At 32.0% G+C, this 26,978-nt stretch overlaps 1 protein-coding gene across 2 annotated transcripts in view; it reads left to right on the top strand.

Moving 5' to 3' along the window:
• Positions 1–26,978, top strand: part of LOC101890135 (bromodomain-containing protein DDB_G0270170) — a 218,486-nt gene that overhangs the window by 152,726 nt on the left and 38,782 nt on the right. For both annotated transcript variants that reach the window (XM_059126235.1, XM_059126234.1), the window contains 2 exons: positions 3,267–4,137; positions 4,217–4,304. In XM_059126235.1, coding sequence (XP_058982218.1) covers positions 3,267–4,137; positions 4,217–4,304 — 959 coding nt within the window. The remainder of the gene's footprint in view (positions 1–3,266; positions 4,138–4,216; positions 4,305–26,978) is intronic.

Below are 26,978 nucleotides of genomic sequence, written 5' to 3'. Positions count from 1 at the left end.
GAGCAAATGTTTGCCAGAGGCATTAAGCGGTGGGGGATGGAGGATGGTTGTGTGGGCCCCAATATTTTTATTCTATGACAAAGAGAAAAAAGGACATCAGATTAACCTAATAATGACTGGATATTTGCCAGTTTGCTGTCGTCTAATATTAATATCCTATATGTACATAATAAGACACAGACATGTATATCTAGACATGTAGTGGTGACGGATGTGAGGGAATGTGCGACGCTTTCAATTTCATTAGAATGAAATTAATACTTTTTTCCACCTCCCCTTCTCTTCTGCCCCGCCAATACTTGATATACGATATCATGAAGATATTAGATGGGGATCCTTGTTAAAGGAGTGGCCGTATGTAATTTCTTTGTTTGCTCATTTGTTTGCCAGCGCCTTGGGATGAGGAGCTGGGAGGCAGAGAAGGGGATTAGAGAGAGAGGGAGAGAGCTAGGGGTAATAGTTTTTGCTGGGAGTGTTTTACAACAAATTATTTTTCTTTTATGGCTTTGCGGTTGCAGAAGCTGGCGTAATGACATTAGGTTGCTGCTTGGTGGCTGGGAAATAATTCTCCTTTGGAGCTCTCCTCCTGCTCTCTTTCTTTCTTTAATGAGTCGAGTAGGTGTTAGGGCTGTAACATTTTTGTAAAGGCTTTCAACGCCTATTTTCATCCTCCCCACATGTCGTCCATTTCATTTAATTGCAGGAAATTAGCAAAGATTTTCATTTAAGCGAAAGTCACAGATGTGTGTTGCATACTTTTAGGGAAAAAGTTGGATTAGAACATATGGTGAGATTTATTGTGGGATATATTCATTATTTAAAGGTGAATTGGAATGAAACTTTATTTTTGTGTATAAATTATTTTTCCAGATCAGTAAAATACAAGTCTTGAGAGCCCCTTGAAATACTCTTTAAAAATTAATCCTTTAAAAATATTCTTTAAAAAATATTAGTTTCTTGTGTTGAAGGTTCCACAAAAATATTCTGTAGAGGATGAAAGGGCCTTCAAAATTATTGTTTAAAATGTCTTCTGTTTCATTTAATTGCTAGAAATTACCAACGATTTTCACTTACGCAAAATTCACAGATGTGTGCTGCATACTTTTAGGCAAAAAGTTGAAATAGAACTATTGATGAGATTTATTGTGGGATATATTCATATATTCAAATATTCTTTAAAAATTCCTAGATATTGCTGTTGGAGTTCTCATAAAAATATTTTTTAAAGCCTTAAGGGTCCTTTAGAAATATTCTTTGACAATATTCACGTTTCTGTGATTGAAAGTCCTTTAAAATATTCGGGAAAAATCAACCTTTTTAGACTTTTGGGTCCTTTAGAAATATTCGTAAAAAACTCTAAAAATATATATTTTTTAAATCCTTTTTTTGAGGCTTAGGAGTTCTACGAAATATTCCTAAAACCTACCATCTTTAAGAAGCCTTTAAAAAAATATGGGGATTAAGGGTCCTCTAAAATTATTATTTAAGAAATCCTTCAAATACCCTTTAAAAATAAATCATTTTAAAATAAGTTTCTTATGTTGAGGGTAAAAATATTTTTTAGAGGTTTAATGGTCCTTTAAAAATATTCTTTAAAATATCCACGTTTCTGGTATTGAATATCCTTTAAAAATATTCTTTAAAAAATCCACGTTTCTGGTATTGAATGTCCTTTAAAAATATCCCTTTAAAAATCCACGTTTCTGGTATTGAATGTCCTTTAAAAATATTCTTTAAAAAATCCACGTTTCTGGTATTGAATGTCCTTTAAAAGTATTCTTTAAAAAATCCACGTTTCTGGTATTGAATGTCCTTTAAAAATATTATTTAAAAAATCCACGTTTCTGGTATTGAATGTCCTTTAAATTATTCTTTCAAAAATCCACGTTTCTGGTATTGAATGTCCTTTAAATTATTCTTTCAAAAATTCACATTTCTGGTATTGAATGTCCTTTAAAAATATTCTTTAAAAAATCCACGTTTCTGCTATTGAATGTCCTTTAAAAATATTCTTTAAAAAATCCACGTTTCTGGTATTGAATGTCCTTTAAAAATATTCTTTAAAAAATCCACGTTTCTGGTATTGAATGTCCTTTAAAAATATTCTTTAAAAAATCCACGTTTCTGGTATTGAATGTCCTTTAAAAATATTCTTTAAAAAATCCACGTTTCTGGTATTGAATGTCCTTTAAAAATATTCTTTAAAAAATCCACGTTTCTGGGACTGAATGTCCTTTAAAAATATTCTTTAAAAAATCCACGTTTCTGGTATTGAATGTCCTTTAAAAATATTCTTTAAAAAATCCATGTTTCTGGTGCTGAATGTCCTTTAAAAATATTCTTTAAAAAATCCACGTTTCTGGTATTGAATGTCCTTTAAAAATATTCTTTAAAAAGTCCACGTTTCTGGTATTGAATGTCGTTTAAAAATATTCTTTAAAAAATCCACGTTTCTGTTTCTAAGTGTCCCTTAAAAATATTCTTTAAAAAATCCACGTTTCTGACATTGAATGTCCTTTAAAAATATTTTTTAAAAAATCCACCTTTTGAGACCTGAGTGTCTTCGGCCTAAGGACACTTTTTATAGAAAAGATCAAATATTTGAGTTAATTGAAAATTGAAATGTTTTAAAAATATGGAAATGTTTTAAAAAATATGGTGCATACTTTTAGGAGATTTTTAATTTTTGAAATCTGAGGGTCTTCGGTCTAAGGACACTTTTTTACAGAAAAAATAAAATATTTGACGTAATTGAATATTGAAATGTTTTAAAAAATGGTGCATACTCTTAGGAGATTTTTCATTTTTGAGGGCTGAGCGTCTTCGGACTAAGGACACTATTTTTATAGAAAAGATCAAATATTTGATTTAATTAAAAATTTCAATGTTTTAAAATAAGGATACATACTAAGGATACATCTTTAAAGATTGAAGATCTTTTAAAAAATTTGGTGCCTACTTTTAGGGGAGTTAAAGAAATTTTGAAAAATCACTTGACTTCATGTATTGCCATACAGTTTAAATTTAATTTTCAAAATTTTGAAAGAAATTTCAAAATTTCTCTGACAAGCAAAATAAAATTTAGTCTCTCCAAAATTTTATTTTTTTCAATACCCAAATTTTCCTTAAAATTTCAAAATTTATTTCCTCGAAAATAATGTTCAAATCCTCCGGTGATGAATTCATATCTCTCCTAATTTACGGCTGCTATCTCAAATTCAAACACGAAATAATGCCCAAGTTTTCGCAATTCTTGTCTTTTGTAGAACAACAAAAACGTCGACGATTTCATCCGTTACGTAATCTCAGGCGTATTTTTCGACGACGTACCATAACAACAACAAGCACAGCAACGCCATCCCCTTCGGCTGGAGCAACAGATACACCACCCACCTCAGCTGGTCTCCTACAGACACCGACGGCGCCCGCCAGCACCAGTACCAGTGAGAAGAATCTACGCAGTGCCACTCTCTCGTCCGTTGCCTCAGTGGCATCGGCTTCCTCACCCTCCTCACCGTTGACCCATCAGCAGTTGCATGACGCCTTTTTGACCCAATCGCTGCCGAAATCAAAATCTTCCTATATCTCACTCTTGGGTGTGGGCAAACACAAAAGTCATGATCCAAATTTAAATGCCGAATCGAAAAGCAAATCGAAACATAAAAATAAAAAACAACAACAGCAGCAGCAGCAGCAACAACAATCCAAAGATTTTGACCAATCCGTAGATCCCACGGAAGAGGACGAAGAGAATATGTTTGGTACAACAACGGCACAGACCACGTCGTCATATCATCATCAGCAGCAGCAGCATCATGTGTCGATGTCATCGACCAGCTCCTCGTCGGTGATGGGCGGGGGGAACAAATCCTCGCTGCTTAATCAAAGGCAATCAATAGGCGTGGCTGTTTTTCCCGGTGCCATGCAAAGGAATTTCTTTGCCGAACGTCAGAAGCTGCGCAGCGTTGGAGACTCTTCACAGGACTTGGATAGCGGTAGTGGCAATGACAGTGGCACCGGGGGTGGTGGTAGCGGCGGTGGTGGTCACACCAGCTTGGCGGCCAAGAACAGCAGTGCCAGTGGCGGTGAAATGTCCGACAGTCAGAGGAGTTTGAGTGAAGGACGACTGATTGATAGGTGAGTTGAGATTGGAGAGAATTCCAAATCAATTTCCAAATTTGAAAAAAAATTGAAATTTACATTTTCTATGTTTCAGTGACTATTCCCGCGATGGTCTCTCTCAATCCCATGACAGTGTATTCTCAGAATCCGCAACAGCCAGCAGTTTGTCCATTGTACTAAAGGTAAGTTATACAAATAAGGTAAATTATAAGGTTCTATGCCTCTAAAAACTATCCTCATATTTTTTTAAATACCCAATTTAAAAAAAAATCCCCAAATGTGGGGAAGTTTAAAAAATGTATAGAAACCTTTAAAAATTTATTACTTATGAAAATGATCCATAATATGATTGCTTGTCAATAAATTCCCAAAATTTTGTTAAAAAATCCCCTGATTGGGGATTTTTAAAAAATCGGAGAAATTTAGTAAAAACTCTTAAATAGCATTAAAAATTAACATCTGACTATTTGACACTGAAATTCCAATTACAAAAAAAAAAAAAAAAGAATGGTACAAAAATCCCCTTTTTTGGGAATTTTTGAAAGTGGTGGGGAAATTATTCAATTATTACGAATGAACAAGTTTCGAGACTAAAAGTTACATTCCTTATTTTCTTACAAAAATCCCCAAAGTGGGTATTTTTTCAAATGACTCCAAGTGTTATTTAATCTTCACAAATTTTTTGAGAAATATCAAAATATTACATTTCCCGATAAAAATTTGAATTTCTAAATTTTCTTTTCAAAATCTCCAATATGGGGATTATTTCAAAATACCGTGAATGCTTTGAAAACTTCCTAAACTCTTTAGTAAAGGCACATTTGTTTAAAAAAATCTTAAAAAAAAAAACAAAATCCATTAATTAGTAGTTCTTTGTTTTGGTAGTTGCCACTTTATAAAAATGGATCACAGAAGATGTATATATATTTTTTTAAATAACACTAAGAATTACAAAACATAGCAATTTTTCATAAATAACATTAAATAAACACCTTTTCCCCGATAAAATTATGAATTTCTAATTTTGGTATAGAAAAATTCCCAAAATGGAGATTTTTCCAAATTGCCCAAAAACTATTGCCCAAAAATAGCAAGTTTTGGGTTGTATAAGACATTGAATAGACTCATAATTTGATATCCCATTTTTTATAAAAATCCCCAAAGTGGGTATTTTTTTTCAACACCTGAAAATATTGAAAACTTTATAAAATCTTTAAAAAAAATATCGAAAATTATTCCTATTTTTTATAAATTATTCCAATTTTTTTTAAAAAAAAATTCCCCCTGTTTTTGGTAGTTGCCACTTTAAAAAAGTGATTTACAAAACAATGGGGATATTAAGAAATGACATGTTTTGGTTTATATAACATATTTAATAAACTCATTTCAAGATTAAAATTTAAATTCCCATTCTTTATAAAAATTCCCAAAGTGGGGATTTTTTTTCAACGCCTGAAAATTTTTGAAAGCCTTATAAAATCATGAAATAATATCGAAAAATCAATTCTAGCGAATAAAAAAAAATCCTATTTTTTATAAAAAATTCCCCCAGTTTTTGTTAGTTGCCACTTTAAAAAAGTGATTTACAAAAAATGGGGATATTAATCAATGACATGTTTTGGTCTTTTTTAACACATTAAATTTGACGATTATAACTTGAATTCCCAATTTCTTTGAAGAATCCCCATTTTGGGGATTTTTTTTTCAAAATGACAAAATACTTGGAAATGTATGAAACTTTATAAAAACGGTAAAAATATTTAGAAAAATACATTTTGCGATGAAAATTTGAATTCCTGAATTTTATTTCGAAATCCCCAAATTGGGATTATTACAAAAGTCTGGACCTTTGTAATGTTTGTAAACTTCTAAAAATCGTGAAGTGAAAACAAAAATACTTGAACATAGAAATTTCAGTCGAATCGGATAAATTTTAGTAGAAAAAAATATAAAATCCCAGTTTCTAGTAGTTGCCACATTCAAAAAAGTGATCCCCCCAAAAAATGGGGATATTAAGCAATAGCAAGTTTTGGTTTATTAAACACATGAATAAACTCATTTGACGATTATAACTTGAATTCCCAAGTTTTTTAAGAATCCCCATTTTGGGGATTTTTTTCAAAATGCTTGGAATTGTTTGAAAACCTTATAAAATCTCTAAAAAATATCATACAAACACATTTCGCGATAAAAATGTGAATTCCTAAATTTTCTTTTCAAAATCCCCAAAGTGGGATTTTTTTTTTTTTTGAAAAATGATGCGAAAACGTGTGAAAATTATAAAAATTTCAAAAATTAAATAACGTTTAAAAATTGCAAAAATTCATATTTTCCACCAACAATTTAAATTCATAAAATTTGCTATTAAAATATCCCGGATTGGGGATTTTTCAACAATAGAGGGGAAAGGTTAGATACTGTATTGAAACCACGAAAAAACTATTATATTGCGAAAATATCCCAGATCTGACAGTCTTTTAATGTTTGAATTCCTAAAAATTGTATACGAAAATTCCCCATCTGGGCATTTTTGAAACGTGCCGGGGAAACTTTTCAAAATTATAAAAAAACATTTTAAAATGTCCGTAATGTTTACAGAAAGCAATGCCACATATCAAATGGTCATCAAAATGAAAGTTCCTAAAATTCCAGTTTTTGGTGGTTGCCACTTTTGAAATATAATAAAGTAGGGATGTTTGAAAATTGCTAAAAGCCACAAAATATTGCTAAAATTCTTAAATATTATCGAATAAAACACACTTTTACCATTTAAATTTGAATTCCTAGTTATTATAAACAATTCCCCAAGTTGGGGATTTTTTTCCAAATTGCTGGGAAATGTTTGAAATATTTATAGAACCTCTAAATAAAAATTAAAATGTTAGGGAAATTAGATTAAACTGAAAAATCTTAAAAATTCCTGTTGTGGGTAGTTGCCACTGTTGATAGTTATTATCCCAGGAAGTGGGGATGTTTAAAAATGGATTTAGGCTTCGAAGATTAGGAAGAATTTCTAAATAATACCGAAGAAAACACATATCTTGAATAAATTTGCAATTCCTATTTTTTTTTATAAAAATCCCCAAAGTGGAGATTTTTCCTAACCTCCCGGAAAATGAGTGAAAATTCATGAAATTATTATGATACCATTAAATGTAGACAAAAGGGTCTGGAAAATTAAGATAACTTAAAAAAAGTATGTCGTTGGTCCTATTTTGGTAGTTGCCACTTCATATAAAGGGATACCAAAAAGGGGGAACATAACTAGGAAAGTTTAAATTTAGCAAGTTTTGTATAATAAAAATAAAATAAAAACTTATTTCCCGAGACAAATTCAATTTCCCACTTTTTTTTAAAAAAAAATCCCAAAAGTGGGGATTTTTTTAAATGGAGGAAAATTTTTGGAAATTTCATAAAATCTTTGAATTAAGGCCACAATGCCAAGAAAAAAATATCCCAAGAAGTTTTGCAAAAAATTAGTCATAGAATGTTTTTAAGAGTTGCCACTTGAAAAACAAAATATGCTACAAAACGGGGATAAATAAAATTGCAAATCTTTTTTGCTCCAATAATATTGAATAAACACATTTCCCCTTAAAAATTCGGACTCCAATTCATATTTATGAAAATCCCCAATCTGGGGATTTTTTTAAATGACGGAAAATGTTTAATGGCTTTGAAAAATGTTTAAATGTACACAAAATAGTTTACAAAAATTATATTTCTCGAAAAAATTTAAAATGTCATTAAAATGTCTTTTGATGTTGCCACTTATAAAATAGGATCCTCGAAGATGGGCATTTTTTTAAAATAGTAATAAGAATTACAAATAGATCAAGTTTACATAAATAACATAAAAAACATTTTTTCTGATTAAAATTTGAATTCCTTATTTTTATATAAAAATACCCAAAGTGGGGATTTTCTTAAAATGCCCCAAAAATGTTAGAAAACTTTCAAATATCTCAAAAAAAGGTAAAATTGCTTAAAATAATTAGATAAACCCAAGAACTTACAAAATTTTTAATTTTTGGTGTTGCCACTAAGGGTATATATGATTCCCGTAAGTGAATTTTCCAGTAAAATTGCTTAGATATTTGATAGAATATTCGAAAATATTACAAATGAATACATTTCGAGACTAAAAGTTACATTCCTGATTTTCTTACAAAAATCCCAAAGTGGGGATTTTTTTCAAATGACTGGAAATGTTTGAAAACTTCATAAAATCTTGGAAAAATATCGAGCAAATACATTTCCCGATGAAAATTTGAATTCTTAAATTTTCTTTTCAAAATCTCCAATATGGGGATTATTTCAAAATACCGGAAATGCTTTGAAAACTTCCTAAACTCTTTAGTAAACGTACATTTGTTAAAAAAAAAATCTTGAAAAAAAAAACAAAATCCAGTAATTAGTAGTTCTTTGTTTTGGTAGTTGCCACTTTATAAAAATAGATCACAGAAGATGTATATATATTTGTTTAAATAACACTAAGAATTACAAAACATAGCAATTTTTCATAAATAACATTAAACAAACACCTTTTCCCCGATAAAATTATGAATTTCTAATTTTGGTATAAAAAATTCCCAAAATGGGGATTTATTCAAATTGCACCAAAAATTTTTAAAACTTCCAAAAATCTTGAGATAAAGTTAAAAAAAGTTTAAATAAGACAATTTCATAAAAAATAATGAAAGCCCATTTTATTTTAGTAGTTGCCACTTTGTAAAAAAAAAGCTTCACGAAATGTTACGATTTTGTTGAATGCCTCTAAGAACTTAAAATATGACAACCAATACAGCATTAAATAAACTCATTTCTCAATTAAAATTTGAAATCCCATATTTTATATAGAAATCCCCATTTTGGGCATTTTTCTAAAACGCCCGAAAAATGTTAAGAAAATCTTATATTAACGTGAAAGTGAAAACAAAAATACTTGAACATAGAAATTTCAGTCGAATTGGGTAAATTTTAGTAGAAAAAAATATAAAATCCAAGTTTTTGGTAGTTGCCACTTTGAAAAAGTGATTCCCGAAAAATGGGGATATTAAGCAAGGCCAAGTTTTGGTTTACAAAACACATGAATAAACACATTTGACGATTATAACTTGAATTCCTAAGTTTTTTTAAGAATCCCTATTTTTGGAGATTTCTTCTAAATGCCCGGAAATGTTTGAAAACCTTATAAAATCTTTAAAAAATATCATAAAAACACTTTTGGCGATGACAATTTGAATTCCTAATTTTCTTTTCAAAATCCCCAAATTGGGGATTTTTTTCAAAATTCCGGAAAATGTGAGAAAATGTCTAAAGATCTATAAATAAATGCAAACGTATTGAAAATTTTAAAATTTCCTTAAAAAAAAATTATAAATCCCATTAAGTCGTCGTGACTCCCTCCCCTCCCCTGCCATTCATTTATGAGCCTACCTTATATGGCTATGCAAAAATGAATCTTGAAAAAATGAAATCATTTCAATATGCCTACTTATGGCCTGTAATTGAAAAACACGAAAAAAACTGATTCCAAATAACATCAAGTGATGCGTGGTGACTGAGACAGAGTTCAACAGCAGACAGACAGACAGACGTACCCAAGTCACGACGAGGTAAATGTGTGTGGGTCTGCCGGCTGGCACTGTCATCCAAAGTTGTAGTCATTCATGATGATGTTAATGATGCCTGTGCCGCAGCAGAGGCTGATACTTGAATTATTGAGCTTGTAAATTGATTTATACGCACTTGCCGGCCTCTATAGGATGAAATGCTCTTGAAGAGGAAAAAATTAATTAATTTCAATATAGATTTTAATAAAATTTATTGTTATGCAAAATTGAGAGAGGAGGCAGAGGAGGGAGGGGTGGATAACAAAATGCAATGACATTATTTACAATTATTTATTCAGCCAAACAAACAAATCTTTCCGACAGCCAATCAGCCGCCCAACCATCCATTCAGACAGCCATCGAGCCATCCATCCATCCAACCAATATGGTATATGGTAATCATTCAATCACACTTTGTCTGATCGCATGTTGTTGTTATTATTGTTGTTGTTGGCTTTTATTGTTATTATCGTTAACATCATGCCTTACAATGGGCTTTGTTGTAATGGAAATAAATTGATTTTAATTAAATTCAATTTGTTATAATATTGAGCGAGAGAGAGAGAGAGAGAGAGAGAGGGTGTCATTGGTGATGTTTGATGATGGTGGTGGTGATGGTGATGGTGGTGCTGATGTGGCGTAAATGTGGCTAAACTGATCTGGGGAGGTTGGGTATCCAATATATTTAATTACCCGTTATTTGATCCTAATGCTGCTGGTGGGTGTTAAATTATGTAATTGTTAAATGTGGATTAGTCTCGAAGTATCGCTGCAGCGATATCTCAAATTTGGCTTCCATCAATTCGACAGTCTGCTAACCAGCCACCGCTAGTTTCGGTAGCCAATTTGTGACAGAAGTGTGTTTGTGGTATTTGTTTGTTGCATCATTTTGGCAAACGATTTGCAAGTGGCTCAATTACATGACGCCCGGTTGCAACATGATGTTGGCGGACGGGGTTCGGCAGGCTGCCTGCCTTTGGGGCTATTCTAATTTCTCTCTCTCCCCTGTTTTGTTTTTGGCCACCATCTCAACCATCTCATTGGTTATTTTTAAATTGATATTTCACTAGGTTGTCGAGAAGTCCATTAGCCCCTCGATGCTGTCAGTCAGTCAGTCAGTGGTTGATGGGATTTGAAAATAAATGAAAACAAATTTTGTTATAAATAAATTTAACTAAATTTAAATAAAATTGATTATTTTTTGTATTGAAAGGAATGCAGAGGTCATTTGAGAGAGGTGAGAGAGAGAGAGAGGGAGAGAGGGAGGGAAAGAGAAAAATTAAATGACCTAAGAGGTCACATTTTTAGGAAGATGAATACGGAGAATAATTTTCAAGAACAGTTTGTCGTGAGGATTAGAAGATCATCAACTCCAAGGGAAAAGGCCTCAGAGATCATCTACTCTGGCAGAGATTGTCCCAAACTGTATTAAGAGGAATGCAGAGATTATTTAAGAAAAAAAAAGAACATGTAAAAAAACTGTAAGTTCGGCCGGACCGAAATATGAATACCCTCCACCATTTGGTAAAAATTTAGCAATTTTCAAAGAAATAAAATCCTTAAAAAATTCTGTTAAAATTTTAAAAATACCGAATATAGCCGTTATATTGGGGTCTATACGATGTGGACCTACATAGGCATTGTTTGTCATAAGCCATTATCATATTCAAATTCGAAACTTAAAATAAATATATATAGGGAGGTACCGTTATATCGGAGCTTGGCGAAGACCTGGACCTGCATAGACAATTTTCTATCGCAGGCTGTAACATCCATTACGAACGTCAAATACGACATCTCAAACAATTTCGGTGTGTATTGTACCCATACTTGTCAAAATACCGAATATAGGGAGGTACTGATACATGGGGCCTATACGACGACCTGGACCTGCATAGACAATTTTTTGTCTTAGGCTGTAGTATCCATTTCGAACTTCAAATACCAAATTTGGTACAATTCCGATGAATAATGTCGCTAAAATTATCATAATACCGAATATCGGGAGGTACCGTTATATGGGGGCTATACGAAGACAAGGACCTGCACAGACAATTTTCTGTCACAGGCTGTAGCATCCATTACGAACTTCGAATACGACATCTCAAACAATTTCGGTGGGTATTGTACCTAAAATCGTCAAAATACCGAATATAGGGAGGTACTGATATATGGAGCCTATACGAAGATCTGGACCTGCATAGACAATTTTCTGTCACAGTCTGTAGTTCCTATTATGAACTCTAAATACGTAATTTGAAACATTTCGGGATAATAATGACGCTAAAATCATCAAAATACCGAATTTTGGGAGGTACCGTTATATGGGGGCTATACGAAGACATGGACCTGCACAGACAATTCTCTGTCATAGGCTGTAGTATCCATTACGAATCTCAAATACCAAATTTGAAACAATTCCGGTGAATAATGTCGCTAAAATCATCAAAATATCGAATATCGGGAGGTACCGTTATATGGGGGCTATATGAAAACGTGGACCTACATGGCATGGCATTTACGAACTTAGCCTGCCTACCTGAAAAATAAACACGTGTGCAAAATTTTAGCCTTCTATCTTAATTCGTTCGAAAGATAGCGTGATTACAACAGACAGACGGACAGACAGACGGACAGACAGACAGACAGACGGACAGACAGACAGACAGACGGACATGGCTAAATCGACTTAGAATTTTACGCTGATCAAGAATATATATACTTTGTTGGGTCTGACATGAGTATTTCGAGGAGTTACAAACGGAATGACAAAGTTAATATACCCACCACAGTATAGTGGAGGGTATAAAAACGGAAAGAGATATAAGCAGAGAATGAGAGAAAGTGTTAATTAGCATTTTTTAAGATTTTTTTTAGCAAGGACTCCAAGATCGCTATCTCCACAGGAAGAGGCCTCAAAGGTACTTAAGAGGAGCTAATCATTTAAGAGAAAAAAAAAACAGAAAGAGATACAAGCAGAGAGTGAGACATAGTGACGAGAGAGATGGTGGGAGGGAAGAGAGAGAGAGAGAGAGAGAGAGAGAGAGAGAGAGTGGAGGAGTTAATGATTATTTTTTAAGATTTTTTTTTTTTTTAGCAAGGACTCCAAGGTCGCTATCTCCACAGGAAGAGGCCTCAAAGGTAGTTTAGAGGAGCTGACTTTAAACATTAAGAAAATGGGGTTACAGAACATTTTTTTAAGACTAATTTCAACAACGACTAAAAGGACAGAGGAGAGTTTCACGGAAAATATTTGAGGAAAAAATTAATAAGGTTTCAGCCATCTTTTCCACAGGAGAAGGCTTCACAGTTCATCTACTTTGAAGGAGATGCCTTCAAATATTGAGGCCTTGCTTCAAAATTTCATGACATTCACTCTGGAGATTTCTGGAGATCACTGAAGAAAATTTGGGAGAGATTTAGGCGGAGGGAGGGAGAGAGAGAGATAGAGAGTTAATGAGTATTTTCAACAAATTTTTGTTAGCAAGGATTCTTAGATCACATTCCGCAAAGGAAGAGGCCTCAAAGGCCTTCTACTCTAGAGCGGGTTCTCAAAGCAGGCCTATAAGGTACTCTAGGGGAAATATTTAGCCCGAGAGAGATATAAAGTTAAAGAGTAAATAAGTATGTTTAACAATTTGTTGTAAGCTAGGATTCCAAGGTCACATTCCCCACAGAAAGAGGCCTCAAAGGCCATCTACTCCAGAGAGGGTTTTCTCAAAAGGCAGCCTTCAAAGGTACTCTAGAGGACCTAACTTCAAACATCAACAAAATTGGGTCACAGAATATTCATTTCAGATAAATTTTGACATGGACGGAAGGCTCATTTTGACATGGTGGGCTCAAACATTGAGGGAGGAGAGATTCATGGAAGATATTTAAAGAAAATGTTTAATAAGGATTCAATAGTCATCTTCTCCACCTGAGAAGGCTTCGAAGTTCATCTACTGCAAAAGAGGTGGCTTCAAATATTGAGGCCTTGCATAAGTGTTTTTAGTACTCCAAGGGAAGAGGCTTCAAAAACCATTCACTCACAACGAGATTATTTCAAACAGTATTTAGAAAAATTCAGAGATCTACAGAGAGCAGGCCTCAAAGGTACTCTAGAAGAGGTGACTTCAAACTGTAAGGAAATTGGTTACAGCCGGTAAAAGTAGCCGAAATTGAACCTGGAGTTCGAACCGGATTAGGAGAATTCGAACAAAACTTGGTAATCTGTTACATCAGCTCTCTCTCTCTCTCTCTCTCTCAAGACAGTACAATTTTATCCACAGAAGGAGATGCCAAGTCATCTAATCTAAAAGAGATGGGTTCACAGGAATTCTTTTAAGAACATTTTTTAACAAGGACGAAGTCTCAAAGGACACCTACTTTAGCAAAGAAGAAGAGTGAAATGAGTATATTCTATAAATTTCTTAGAAAGGACTCCACTAAAAGAGTCCTCAAAGGCCATCTACTTCGTAGGAGGTTGCCTAAAACGTGATATCTCCAAAGTCTCCAAAGGTACTCTAAAGGAGCTGACATCAAGAAGAGGTGAAATGAGTATTTTTTAATAATTTCTTAGAAAGGACTCCAAGTTCACCCTCTCCACAAGAAGAGTCCTCAAAGGCGATCTACTTCGTAGGAGGTTGCCTAGAACGAGAGGTCTCCAAAGCCTCCAAAGGGAATCTAAAGGAGCTGACTTCAAACATTAATTTAATTAATTTATTTAATTTAAACAAGGACTGAAAGGACTCAAACATTGAAAGAGAACAGATTCACGGGAAATATTTGAAGAAAATTTTAATAAGCCATCTTCTCTACAGGAGAAGTCTTGTCAGGTCATCTACTGCAAAGGAGGTGGCTTCAAATTGTAAGGCCTTGCAAAATTATTTTTCTAAAAAATCTATCCTCTAAGGCAATTTACTCTCTCTCTCTCTCTCTCTCTCTCTCGCGCTGTCTCTCAGGTCATGCTAATTTTATCCACAGAAGGAAATGTCAAAGGTCATCTTCTCTAGAAGAGAAGGGCTTTAACATTGAGGAGATAGGTTCAAATAGCATTTTTGAAGAATATTTTTATCAAGGTCTCCAAGGTCAACTACTCACCAGGACGTAGCCTTAAAGGATACCTACTCTAGTAGAGGACAAGGTTTCGAAATTCGAGAATATTGACACATGTCATTTATAATTTTGGCTAGAACTCAAAGGAGGGTGGCCTTAATAATTAAGAATATTGACTTGAAGGGCTCAAAAGATGACCGTACATGCTCTCAATATTTGAGAATATTGCAAAGAATAATTTTTAACAAGGATTTAAACGTGAACAAAAAAAAAATAAATAAATAAAAATAAATCCTCCCTTCCCTTATCTTTTGTAGTTTGGAGATTTTTGTCATAATTTTTAACCAATTCGGATACAATTTCACATTTTCAGCTCGGCGTGGTAAAAATCTCTCTTCGCAAAAAAGAAAACTTCTGGGTAGTTCTACTATTTGCTCTGAGCCCTTAACAAAACGATGCCTCCTGATTTTCGTTACTTTGAAGGTTTTATCCTCCAATTTTCCAATCGAAGTGGTTGTAATTGGGAATTTGGATTTTTGTTCGGAAATATTTCCAAAAATCCAAAATATCAACCTTTTTCCACCCTCTTCCTCTTAAACTTCATTTTTTTTTCTTAAGTTCCCTAAACATTCGCTATACCCTGGGCCCCTTCAAGAAGGTGTCTCCTGATTTTCGCTAATTTGAAGGTTGCATCTCCCCATTTTCCAACCGAATTGGTTGTAATTGGAAATTCAGATTTTCTTCGGTAACATTTCCAAAAAATCCAACATTTCAATCTTCTCCCACCCCTCCCTCATAAATTTCCTTTTATTTCAAAAGTTTCCTACTCATTTGTCATACCCACCTCTCATATTTTTTGTCACACAACTCCATTGGATTATATGCGGGTCCCTCTAACGACATACATATACATACACATTTACGCACATAATTTGTATGAGCATTGTATTTCGAAATGTTTGCCTCCACATTTGGTTGCCTTTTGTCGTTACTTTTTTTCTTTCTGGTGGAAAATGAGGGAAACACAAAAGAAAATCAATATTTTTCCTTCTTTGGCAAGTGTGATACATAATTCCATGTAGATATTTCCTAATGGGGGGAATATGACAACAATGACGGCAACAAATATGGGACAATGGTGTTGTTACATGGTTTAGTTCAAATGATTCTTGATTCATTCTCATGGGGCTTCTTTGGTTGGAAAATGGGAGTACATGGAGTAAGAGAGAAAAAGCGGTAAGTTCGGTTCCATGCATGGGTTGACACATATTTTTTATAGAAACGGTAATAAACGATTTTTTTCCATACAGAAAAAGTCCATCAGACGATGACTTTTTTCCATTGAGGAAGCGTTCATCGGACAGTGGCCTTTCTCAATAGAGAAAAAGTACATCGGAAGGATGACTTTTTCCTCTAAAGAAAAAGTACATTGGAGAATGACTTTTTCCGATAGAGAAAAAAGTCCATTGGACGATGACTTTTTCCCATAGAGAAAATGTCCATTGGACAATGGAAAAGTCCATCGGCGATGACTTTTTTTTCCATAGAGAAAAAGTCCATAGAACAACCAAATTTTCCCATATTTTCGGATTTTCCATCTTTATTTCCATTACATACTTTTTTCCAATGATTTCCGACTATTTTTACAGTTTGTGCCATATTGTCAAAAACCCTAAAACAATCTGAAAATGTATTTCAATAGGGTATTTAAGGGATATGACAAGGCTTTTTTACGTTTTTGACATTTACGACATTACGTACCTATTTCACGTTGATAATCAATTATTTACACGTTTTATACAGTTTTTGACATTTGTGACACATTGTCAAAAATCATAAAAATACCTGAAAAATAATTTTAAAAAATCCTTACTATGTTTGGGGGTATTTTGAATATTTTTACAAGATTTTTTACGTTTTTGACTTTACGACATTTTGTCGAAAACTCCAAAAATGGTCAAAATACCATAATTACAACTTTTTATCTATTTTATTTGCACTGTGTACCTTTTTTCCTTTCGATAATCATTTTTTTACATGTTTTATACAGTTTATGACATTTGTGACACATTGTCAAAAACCTCAAAATCTTCCCAAAATTAATTTCTATGAATAATAATGTGTTTGAGGGCATTATTATCCAAAATTCACAAGGGTTTTTACGTTTTTGTCACATTTGCGACTTTTGGTCGAAAACTCCAAAAATAGTCACACATATCATAAAAAATAACTTTTTATAGATTATTGTCCTCATTTCATGTATGTTTTCCTTCGATAATCAATTTTTTACATGTTTTATACAGTTTTTGACGTTTGTGACATATTGTCAAAAACTTAAAAATCATCCCAAAATCAATTCTTATGAATATTAATGTGTTGGAGGGTAGTTTAATATTTTTTCGAGGTCTAGTATATTTTTGACATTTACGACATTTTGTCGAAAACTCCAAAAATGGTAACACAAACCGTAATAACAAATGCTTGTAGAATTTTTATCTTAAATTCATTCCTTTTTTCCTTCTATATGCAATATTTTACATGTTTTATACAGTTTTTGACATTTGTGACATATTGTCAAATATCTTCAAATAGGCCCACAATTTATTTTTAAGAGTAAATTGTGTGTCTTATCGTATTTTTGACCAGTTTTACAAGCTTTTTTACGTTTTTGACATTTACGACATTTTGTCGGAAACTCCAAAAATAGCCACACACATCATAAAAACAACTTTTTATAGATTGATGTCCTCATTTCAAACATGTTTTCCTTCGATACTCATTTTTTTACATGTTTTATACAGTTTACGACGTTTGTGACACATTGTCAAAAACCTCAAAATCTCCCCAAAATCAATTTCTATGAATATTAATGTGTTTGAGGACATTTTGAATCATTTCACAAGGGTGTTTACGTTTTTGACATTTACGACATTTGGTCGAAAACTCCAAAAATGGTCTCACATATCATAAAAACAACTTTTTTATAAATTATTGTCCTCATTACATACATGTATTCCTTCGATAATCAATTTTTTACATGTTTTATACAGTTTACGACGTTTGTGACACATTGTCGAAAACTTCAAAATCATCCCAAAATCAATTTCTAGGAATATTAATGTGTTTTAAGGTAGTTTTTCATAATTTTTCCAGGTTTATTACATTTTTGACATATACGACATTTGGTTGAAAACTCCAAAAATGGTCACACAAACCATAATAACAACTTGTTATCCTTATTTCTCTTCATTCCATGCCTTGTTTTCTTTGATAATCAGTTTTTTACATGTTTTATACAGTTTTTGACGTTTGTGACACATTATCAAAAACTTAAAAATCATCCCAAAATCAATTTCTATGAATATAAATATGCTTGGGGGTAGTTTTTTGAATATTTTGAGGTCTACTAAGTTTTTGACATTTACGACATTTTGTCGAAAACTCCAAAAATAGTCACACACATCATAAAAACAACTTTTTATAGATTATTGTCCTCATTACATACATGTTTTCCTTCGATAATCAATTTTTTACATGTTTTATACAGTTTACGACGTTTGTGACAATTTGTCAAAAACCTCAAAATCACACCAAAATCAATTTCAATGTATATTAATGTGTTTGAGGGCAGTTTTTCATAATTTTTCCATGTCTTTTACGTTTTAGACATTTACGACATTTTGTCGAAAACTCCAAAAATGGTCACACAAACCATAATAACAAATGTTTATAGGGGTTTTATCTTAAATTTATTCATTTTTTCTTTCCATATGCAATATTTTACATTTTTTATACAGTTTTTTACGTTTGTGACATATTGTCAAAAATCTTCAAATCGTGCCACAATTTATTTTTATAAGTAATTTGTGTGTCTTTTGGTATTTTGAGCAGTTTTACAAGGTTTTTTACGCTTTTGACTTTTACGACATTTTGTCGAAAACTTCAAAAAATGGCCAAAATACCATAATTACAATATTTTATCCATTTTATTTTCACTATGTACCTTTTTTCCCTTCGATAATCAATTTTTTACATGTTTTATACAGTTTCTGACGTTTGTGTCATATTGTCAAAAACCTCTAAATCATCTCAAAATCAATTTCTAGGAATATTAATGTGTTTGAGAGTAGTTTAATAATTTTTTGAGGTCTAGTATATTTTTGACATTTACGACATCTTGTCGAAAACTCCAAAAATGGTCACACAACACTTAGTACAACTTTTTATCTATATCTAACTTCATTTCATGCCTTTTTTCCTTCTATATGCAATATCTTACATGTTTTATACAGTTTTTGACGTTTGTGACGTATTGTCAAAAATATTCAAATCCTCCCATAATTTATTTTTAAGACTAATTTTTGTTTATTTTGGTATTTTGAGCAGTTTTGCAAGGTTTTTTAAGTTTTTGACATTTACGACATTTTGTCGAAAACTCCAAAAATAGTCACACAAACCATTATAACAACTTGTTATCCTTATTTCTCTTCATTCTATGCCTGTTTTCCTTTGATAATCAATTTTTTACATATTTTATACAATTTATGACATATGTGACACATTGTCGAAAACTTAAAAATCATCCCAAAATCAATTCCTCTGGATATTAATGTGTTTGAGAGTAGTTTAAAAATTTTTCGAGGTCTAGTATATTTTTGACATTTATGACATTTTGTCGAAAACTCCAAAAATAGTCACACACATCATAAAAACAACTTTTTATAGATTGTTGTTCTCATTTGATACATGTTTTCCTTCGATAATCAAGTTTTTTACATGTTTTATACAGTTTATGACGTTTGTGACAATTCGTCAAAAACTCTTAAATCATCCCAAAATCAATTTCTCTAGATATTATTGTGTTTTAGATTAGTTTTTCATAATTTTTCCAGGTCTTTTACGTTTTTGACATTTACGACATTTTGTTGAAAACTCCAAAAATTATCATACATACCGTAATAACAACTTTTTATAGGTTTATGTCTTTTTTTCATACTTTTTTTTCCTTGAGAAGCAATTTTTTACACGTTTTATACATTATGTGACGTTTTATACCATTTGTGACATTTTAAACAGTTTTTAACATTTTATACAGTTGGTGTCTTTTCCTAGGAAGGAGTTTATGTCTCTTTTTTTTTAATTTAAATATTTTCCCGAAAAATGTACCGCATGTGCCCAGTCGCCAATGACTCTCCCCATAGAATTTCCCCTTCATAATTTCTTCAGCGAAAACTTTCTTTTCCATTCCATTGGCTGGTTCATTGTCTTTTGGCTATTTTTCATTCTTTTCTTCTTCTTCTTCTTTTTTTGCCAATTTCTATACGAACAAGTTCTTCGTTTTCTTATGTTGCGGTTTGTTAGTGGCTTTCTTATGGCCATAGTAAAGTGTTATAGTTTTTGTTGTTATTGTTGCTATATTTTATTGTTCTTGTTGTGGTTTTGATTTGCTTGCTCCAAGTGTTCTATGGGCTGTATTTGTCGTTGTTGGTATTGTTGGTGTTGTTGTTGATGTTCAATGAGCTCCATTATGTGCATGAGCTACGTTCTCCAAAGTATCTATGGTCAGGAACATTATAGAGAGGCTATTAGGAAAAGTTAGTGGGCCAGAGATTGGTCTACAAAGAAAGCAATTGATGGGGAGGGGGGTAGAGGGGTTATGTGAGGCTGCTACAAGACAAAATCATAAAACAGAGCTCATAAATGGCGATATGTTTTGTGTGTATGTAAGTATGCAGCATTATAAGGTTGAATAGGTGGCAGATATCGTGTTTACTTGCCAAAGAGGTCATCTGAAAATTTGCACCTTCGGTTGGCCACCAGAACTCAAGCGCTGGCCATAGTAATTGTGTGGGCCGCCATAACAGCCGATGGTCGCTCTCTGCTCGTATTTATCGACCGTGGCATCAGAATAAATGCCGAATATTATTGCGAAAATATTCTGGAGGGTGTGTCAAAGCCTTGGACACGCAAACATTTTGGCCACAGACCTTGAACATTCCAACAGGACTCAGCACCATCGCACTCAGCATGCGCCACCCAAGAATGGTTACAAAATGAGGATCCTTGCATCATTTCCAGCGCACAATATCTCCGGATGCCAATCTGTTGGACTATTGTGTCTGGAGTATTTGGGAAAGCAAGGTTGGCACTAAAGAATATCAAAGTGTCGATCATCTCAAGCAAGCGCTTTGCCGGGAATGGGCCAAAAATGGGCAACATTCGGCCAGCGGTCGTTTAATTGGTCATTGGTCGTTTAAAGGCCATAATTCGTGCCAAAGGTGACCAATTCGAACAAATCTAAACTTATTCTAAAAATGTATGCTATTTCCGATTTTTTGCGGGTTTTTATCTCTCCCTGAATATATCAATATTTCTTTCTCAATTAAAAATGCCAGATTCAGGCATTTTGCCTCTTTTCTCCTCTACTCTCCGTTGAGAAAACATTCTCTCTCTCTCTCTCAGAGCGCCCCTGGGCAGTTTACACACAACCCGCCTTAATATCTACTGCAAGACATCTTTGTTATGATTTTTCCCATTTCGAAACTAGGAAAACCAAGCAAGTGGGCAGTAGCCAAACACTGCTCTATGCTGCTGACGCTGAAGATGATGATGATGATGATGACGTTTGAAGACAGTTAGCGTTTTTCTGTTTGCCATTTCTTTGCCATGCTGAAAGCGAAGAAGGCATAGAAGTAATGTTTTCTTGTTAGATCTTAGACAAGTCAATAATAGTAAGGAGGGGAAAATCGAAGAGGAGGTGTTAGAAAACTACAGCTCTCCGGCCTATGGTCATTGGTCGGTTGGCTTTTCTTTTTGCTAAGTTGCTTAATTTGCACAACCTGAATAGTTGCAACAGGAGAACGAAGAAAAAAATTAAACCAGTAAAAGCTGCAAAGAAGCCACGGACGAGGAAGCAGGCAGCCGTAAACCAACTGCTCAACAGCAGCAGCACCAGCAAAAGAATAACAAATAAATTGCATTTTTATGCTATTGAACTCTTTAGCAAGTTTCTCGAACTTAAAATTCAGTTTGTAACGAGTCTTGTGCGATTGAAGAACGAACTACTGAAGGAAGAATTGAGTGTGTTTTGTTGGGGATTTTGAAAAAAGAAATGCTTTATTGCCTATGAAAAATTGAGAGAAATTCAATTTTGAAAATGAAATAAAAATATTAAAAAATTAAAATAATTAAAAAAATATTTAAGAAAAAATAAAATAAATTGAAAAAATAAAATAGAGAAAAAATAAAAATGTATATTTTTTTAAATATTTTTATTTGCAACATTAGAAATGAAAAATTGAAAATATTGAAAAAATATTAAATACCGCGGAAATTTTTCTTCTAAAAAATATACGTAACAATGAAATAAAAAAAATCAAACAATACAAAAAATCTTCTCTTCAAAAAAATATTACTAGTGTGGAATTTAAAACATATTTTAAAATGAAAAATAATTAGAAAAAAAAAAAAAATAAAAATATTAAAAAAATCAAAAAAAAAAATTGGAACAAGAAATCAAACTTTAGTAAATTTTAGATATATTTCCAAATATTAGAAAATTAAAAAAAAAAAAATCATTTAATAAAATTGCTCTCCAAAAAAGTATTACAAGTCTGTTCCTGATGCGTGAAGTGTTTTAAATCTATTTATTGAAATCTTCGAAGTCGTTCACTGGAGTTTGCCACATAATGTTTAAGAAAAAATATCAAAATATTTTTTTGAAAACAATATTATTTATATACTAAAAAAGGAAATTATTATTACGTTATCAATCGATTTTGCCGACATATCTATATGCTCAGCCAATATTCGTTTACCTAAATATATGGGCGAGTTTCATACCAATATCTGTCTGCCCTAAGTCTGCTATAAATATTACTAGGACTATATCGATAAACCCCATTCATTTTAAATGAGAATAGCAAGAGCACTAAAAAATATATTTATTCATAATCAGCCTAAAATTCTAAGTCGATTTAACGATGTCCGTCTGTCTGTTGAAATCACGATACAGCCCACATTATTTGACATAGAGCGCCAAAATTTAGCAGAGAAATTGGTATTGTGTCTAGGATGGTTGGTATTGAGATGTATCGGTCCACGATCTAGTATAGTCCCCATATAACGGTACCTCCCGATATTCGGTATTTTGATGATTTATGCCACATTTGTTCACGGATTTGTCTGAAAATTGGTATTTGTAGGTCATAACGGGTCCCTGTGCGTGTGGCAAAACATCGCATGTATAGGTCCACGTTTTGGTATAGCCCCCATATAAAGGTACCTCCCGATATTCGGTATTATGATTATTTTTGCCACATTTTTTCACGGATTTGTCTAAAAATTGGTATTTGTTGGTCATAATGGTTTCCAGCTCCGGTGGCGAAACATTGCATGTATGGGTCCATGATTTGGTATAGCCCCCATATAACGGTACCTCCCGATATTCGGTATTTTGATTATTTATGCCAGTTTTTTTTTACCCATTTAGGATTTGTGAGTCATAATGGGTCCTAGTTCGTGTGGCGAAACATTGTATGTATAGGTCCACGTTTTGGTATAGTCCCCATATAACGGTACCTCCCAATATTCGATATTTTGATGATTTTTGACACATTTTTTACGAATTTCTCTGAAAATTTGATAGTTGTAGATCATAATGGGTTCCAGTTCGTATGGCGAGTTATTGTAATTATAGGTCCACGGTTTGGTATAGCCCCCATATAACGGTATCTCCCGATATTCGGTAATTTGATGATTTTTGCCACATTTTTTCAGGTATTTGTCTGAAAATTGGTATTTGTTGGTCATAATGGGTTCTAGCTTCGTTGGCGAAACCTTGCATGTGTAGGTCCATGATTTGGTATAGCCCCCATATAAGGGTACCCTCCGATATTCGGTATTTTGATGGTTTTCGCCACATTTCTTCTAATGTTTCCTTTACCCTAAGGTGGAGGGTATTAAACGTTTGGCCCGGCCGAACTTAATGTTCTTTTAATTGTTTTAGATAGAAATTGAAAGTCTGGGAATAAATAACAGCTTAAATGACACCTGGGATATATGTGTATTGTAGGTAAGGGATCGGGTGATCCACTCGGAGGTTAGTTAAAGCCAAGCGAAAGCCAAGATTCTTGTATGTACACCTTCTGTAGGTTGGGAGTTGGGAGCGCATTTTCTAAAGAATTGTTCGCCATTTCAATTTTGTATTTTCCCTAATCCTGTGGAGTGCCTTATTTTTCTGGCTTAAATATTTGAATTGAATTGGAAAATGGGGTCCTTTATATCCCGGATCAATTTAATTTCTCCTAAATTGTTAACACCTGATACTATTTTTAGGGGGATTTCAAGAGCATGGATTTTTGAGTCAGTTTTCTAAGGAATAGTACATTTTCACCAATTCGACACATACAGGTAATAGCTACCTGTCATAATTTGAATAGAAAATTCCATTTGAAATAATTACGTTATAACACAGGTATACAAAACCTATCACAGCAACACCCTTTCACTTTTTTTTTTTTCGCGAAAAGAAATCTTTGTTACCTGCAGTAAGAAAAAACTAAAATTTAGTCCCATGGCGAAATGGCCACCTAAATGTGTGGCATGTAATAATATATTTAATTTTTTATTTTGCTGTTTATAACCACATTTAGGGGATAATCCATTTTTAATATCTCATAATAAGATTTAAATTAAAAAAGAAAAACAAACGTATAAACGTAGCACCAGATTTGGTCACCAACCACCAATTTAATTTGTTTTCCCAACATGAGGAGGACACATTTTGCACCACACATGTGTGTCATTGTTGCCGGCGGGGTTTATGACAACACTCAGGTTTTTTTTTCCAACTCTCCGACTTTCATGATCCACTGTCATAAGAGTCATAATATATGTGCCATGTTATAGTCATACTTGGTAACTACTCATCCTCATCGTAATGATGATGACGATGAGGATGATTATGACTTTGTTAAATATTTTGGAATTTTTCATCCATGGCCATGGTTTTACATGTGTTGCAAATGCCAAAGAGATGTACAACACATCTGTTTGGAATCTCCCCAACATGTCATCGACACACACACACGCACACAGGATATGTGTGACCATCTCTTTGTTGAGTTCATTTAAAATAATATTTGAAGTACCTGGAAAGTGGACGTGGAGTATTTTAAAATTAATTTCTTGATCCTTGATAAATATTCTTTAAAAATTCATATTTGAAAAGGTCTTTAAAAATTATTCTATAAAATCCGGGGGCTATTTATTGGCCTCCTCTTTATTTATTTATTTATATTTATTATTATTATTATTCTTATTCTTATTATTATTCTTATTATTATTATTATTATTATTATTATTATTATTATTATTATTATTATTATTATTATTATTATTATTATTATTATTATTATTCTTATTATTATTATTATTATTATTATTATTATTATTATTATTATTATTATTATTATTATTATTATTATTATTATTATTATTAGTATTATTATTATTATTATTAGTATTATTATTATTATTATTATTATTATTATTATTATTATTATTATTATTATTATTATTATTATTATTATTATTATTATTATTATTATTATTATTATTAGTATTATTATTATTAGTATTATTATTATTATTATTATTATTATTATTATTATTATTATTATTATTATTATTATTATTAGTATTATTATTATTATTATTATTATTATTATTATTATTATTATTATTATTATTATTATTATTATTATATTATTATTATTATTATTATTATTATTATTATTATTATTATTATTATTATTATTATTATTATTATTATTATTATTATTATTCTTATTCTTATTCTTTATTATTATTATTATTATTATTATTATTATTATTATTATTATTATATATTATTATTATTATTATTATTATTATTATTATTATTATTATTATTATTATTATTATTATTATTATTATTATTATTATTATATTATTATTATATTATTATTATTATTATTATTATTATTATTATTATATATTATTATTATTATTATTATTATTATTATTATTATTATTATTATTATTATTATTATTATTATTATTATTATTATTATTATTATTATTATTATTATTATTATTATTATATTATTATTATTATTATTATATTATTATTATTATTATTATTATATTATTATTATTATTATTATTATATTATTATTATTATTATTATTATTATTACTTTTTTTTGAAAATTCCGATTTAAAATTCCTTTACTACCCTGTGAGACAAAATTTTTTTTTAATAATTACGGGGATAATCTAGTAGAGTTAAAAAAGGAAGACAAGTGAATCGGGAAAGTTTACCTCGAAATTACAAAGCTCTATTATAAATGTTGAGAAATTAGTTCAAAACTATAGAGGTAATAAATTAAGAGGCGGAAGAACCCAAAACTTCTTTGGGATTTTGATTTATAAGCAAGCACAATCGAGTCGACTTGGCACTTTTCCACAACCAAGACTGGCTAGTGTACAGTGAAGTTATATAAAAATTCCAGCGAACTGGGGAAACAGTGCTAAATTTTTCAAAAATTTAAATTTTTTATACCCTCAGCCACAGCCGCAGTTGGAGAGGATATACATCATTTGTTATAACCTCAGTCATATGGCTAGAGAGCTTCAGGGCATTTGAAGTCGATCCAGCAATGTCTGTCCGTATGTGTGTTTGTCGATACGTCTCAAAGGGAGTATCGAATTTGCCCAAACTTGGTATTATTATTATAAACCTTGGATCGAGTTTGGAAATGGGCACTATCGGTCCACTCAATCATGCATCAGTGCTAGGTCAGGTGTGAAAATGGACAATATCGGTCCACTCAATCATGTACCTCCCCCACAAAGGGTCTAAATTTTAAAAAAATTATAACTCTTATAAAATGTTTTGTAAGGGTCCGATTGTCTTCAAATTCCACACATCAAAAAATTTTTATTAACCCAAGATCTGGTGTGAACATGGGGTACAAGGGTCCACTCTTTCTGGTACCTGCCCCACATAGGGCTAAGATTTTAAAAAACCAAAACGATTATAAAATCCGAAATAAGCATCCGATTCTCTTCAAATTTCACACATCCCATTATTTCTAGTAACACAAGATCTGCTGAGAAGATGGGAAATATCGGTCCACTCCTTCTGGTACCTCCCCCC

Source organism: Musca domestica, unplaced genomic scaffold (assembly GCF_030504385.1).
Source record: "Musca domestica strain aabys unplaced genomic scaffold, Musca_domestica.polishedcontigs.V.1.1 37, whole genome shotgun sequence".
NCBI classification, from domain to species: domain Eukaryota; kingdom Metazoa; phylum Arthropoda; class Insecta; order Diptera; family Muscidae; genus Musca; species Musca domestica.
The sequence above is the reverse complement of the archived record's forward strand: the minus strand, read 5'-3'. Positions and strand labels throughout refer to the sequence as shown.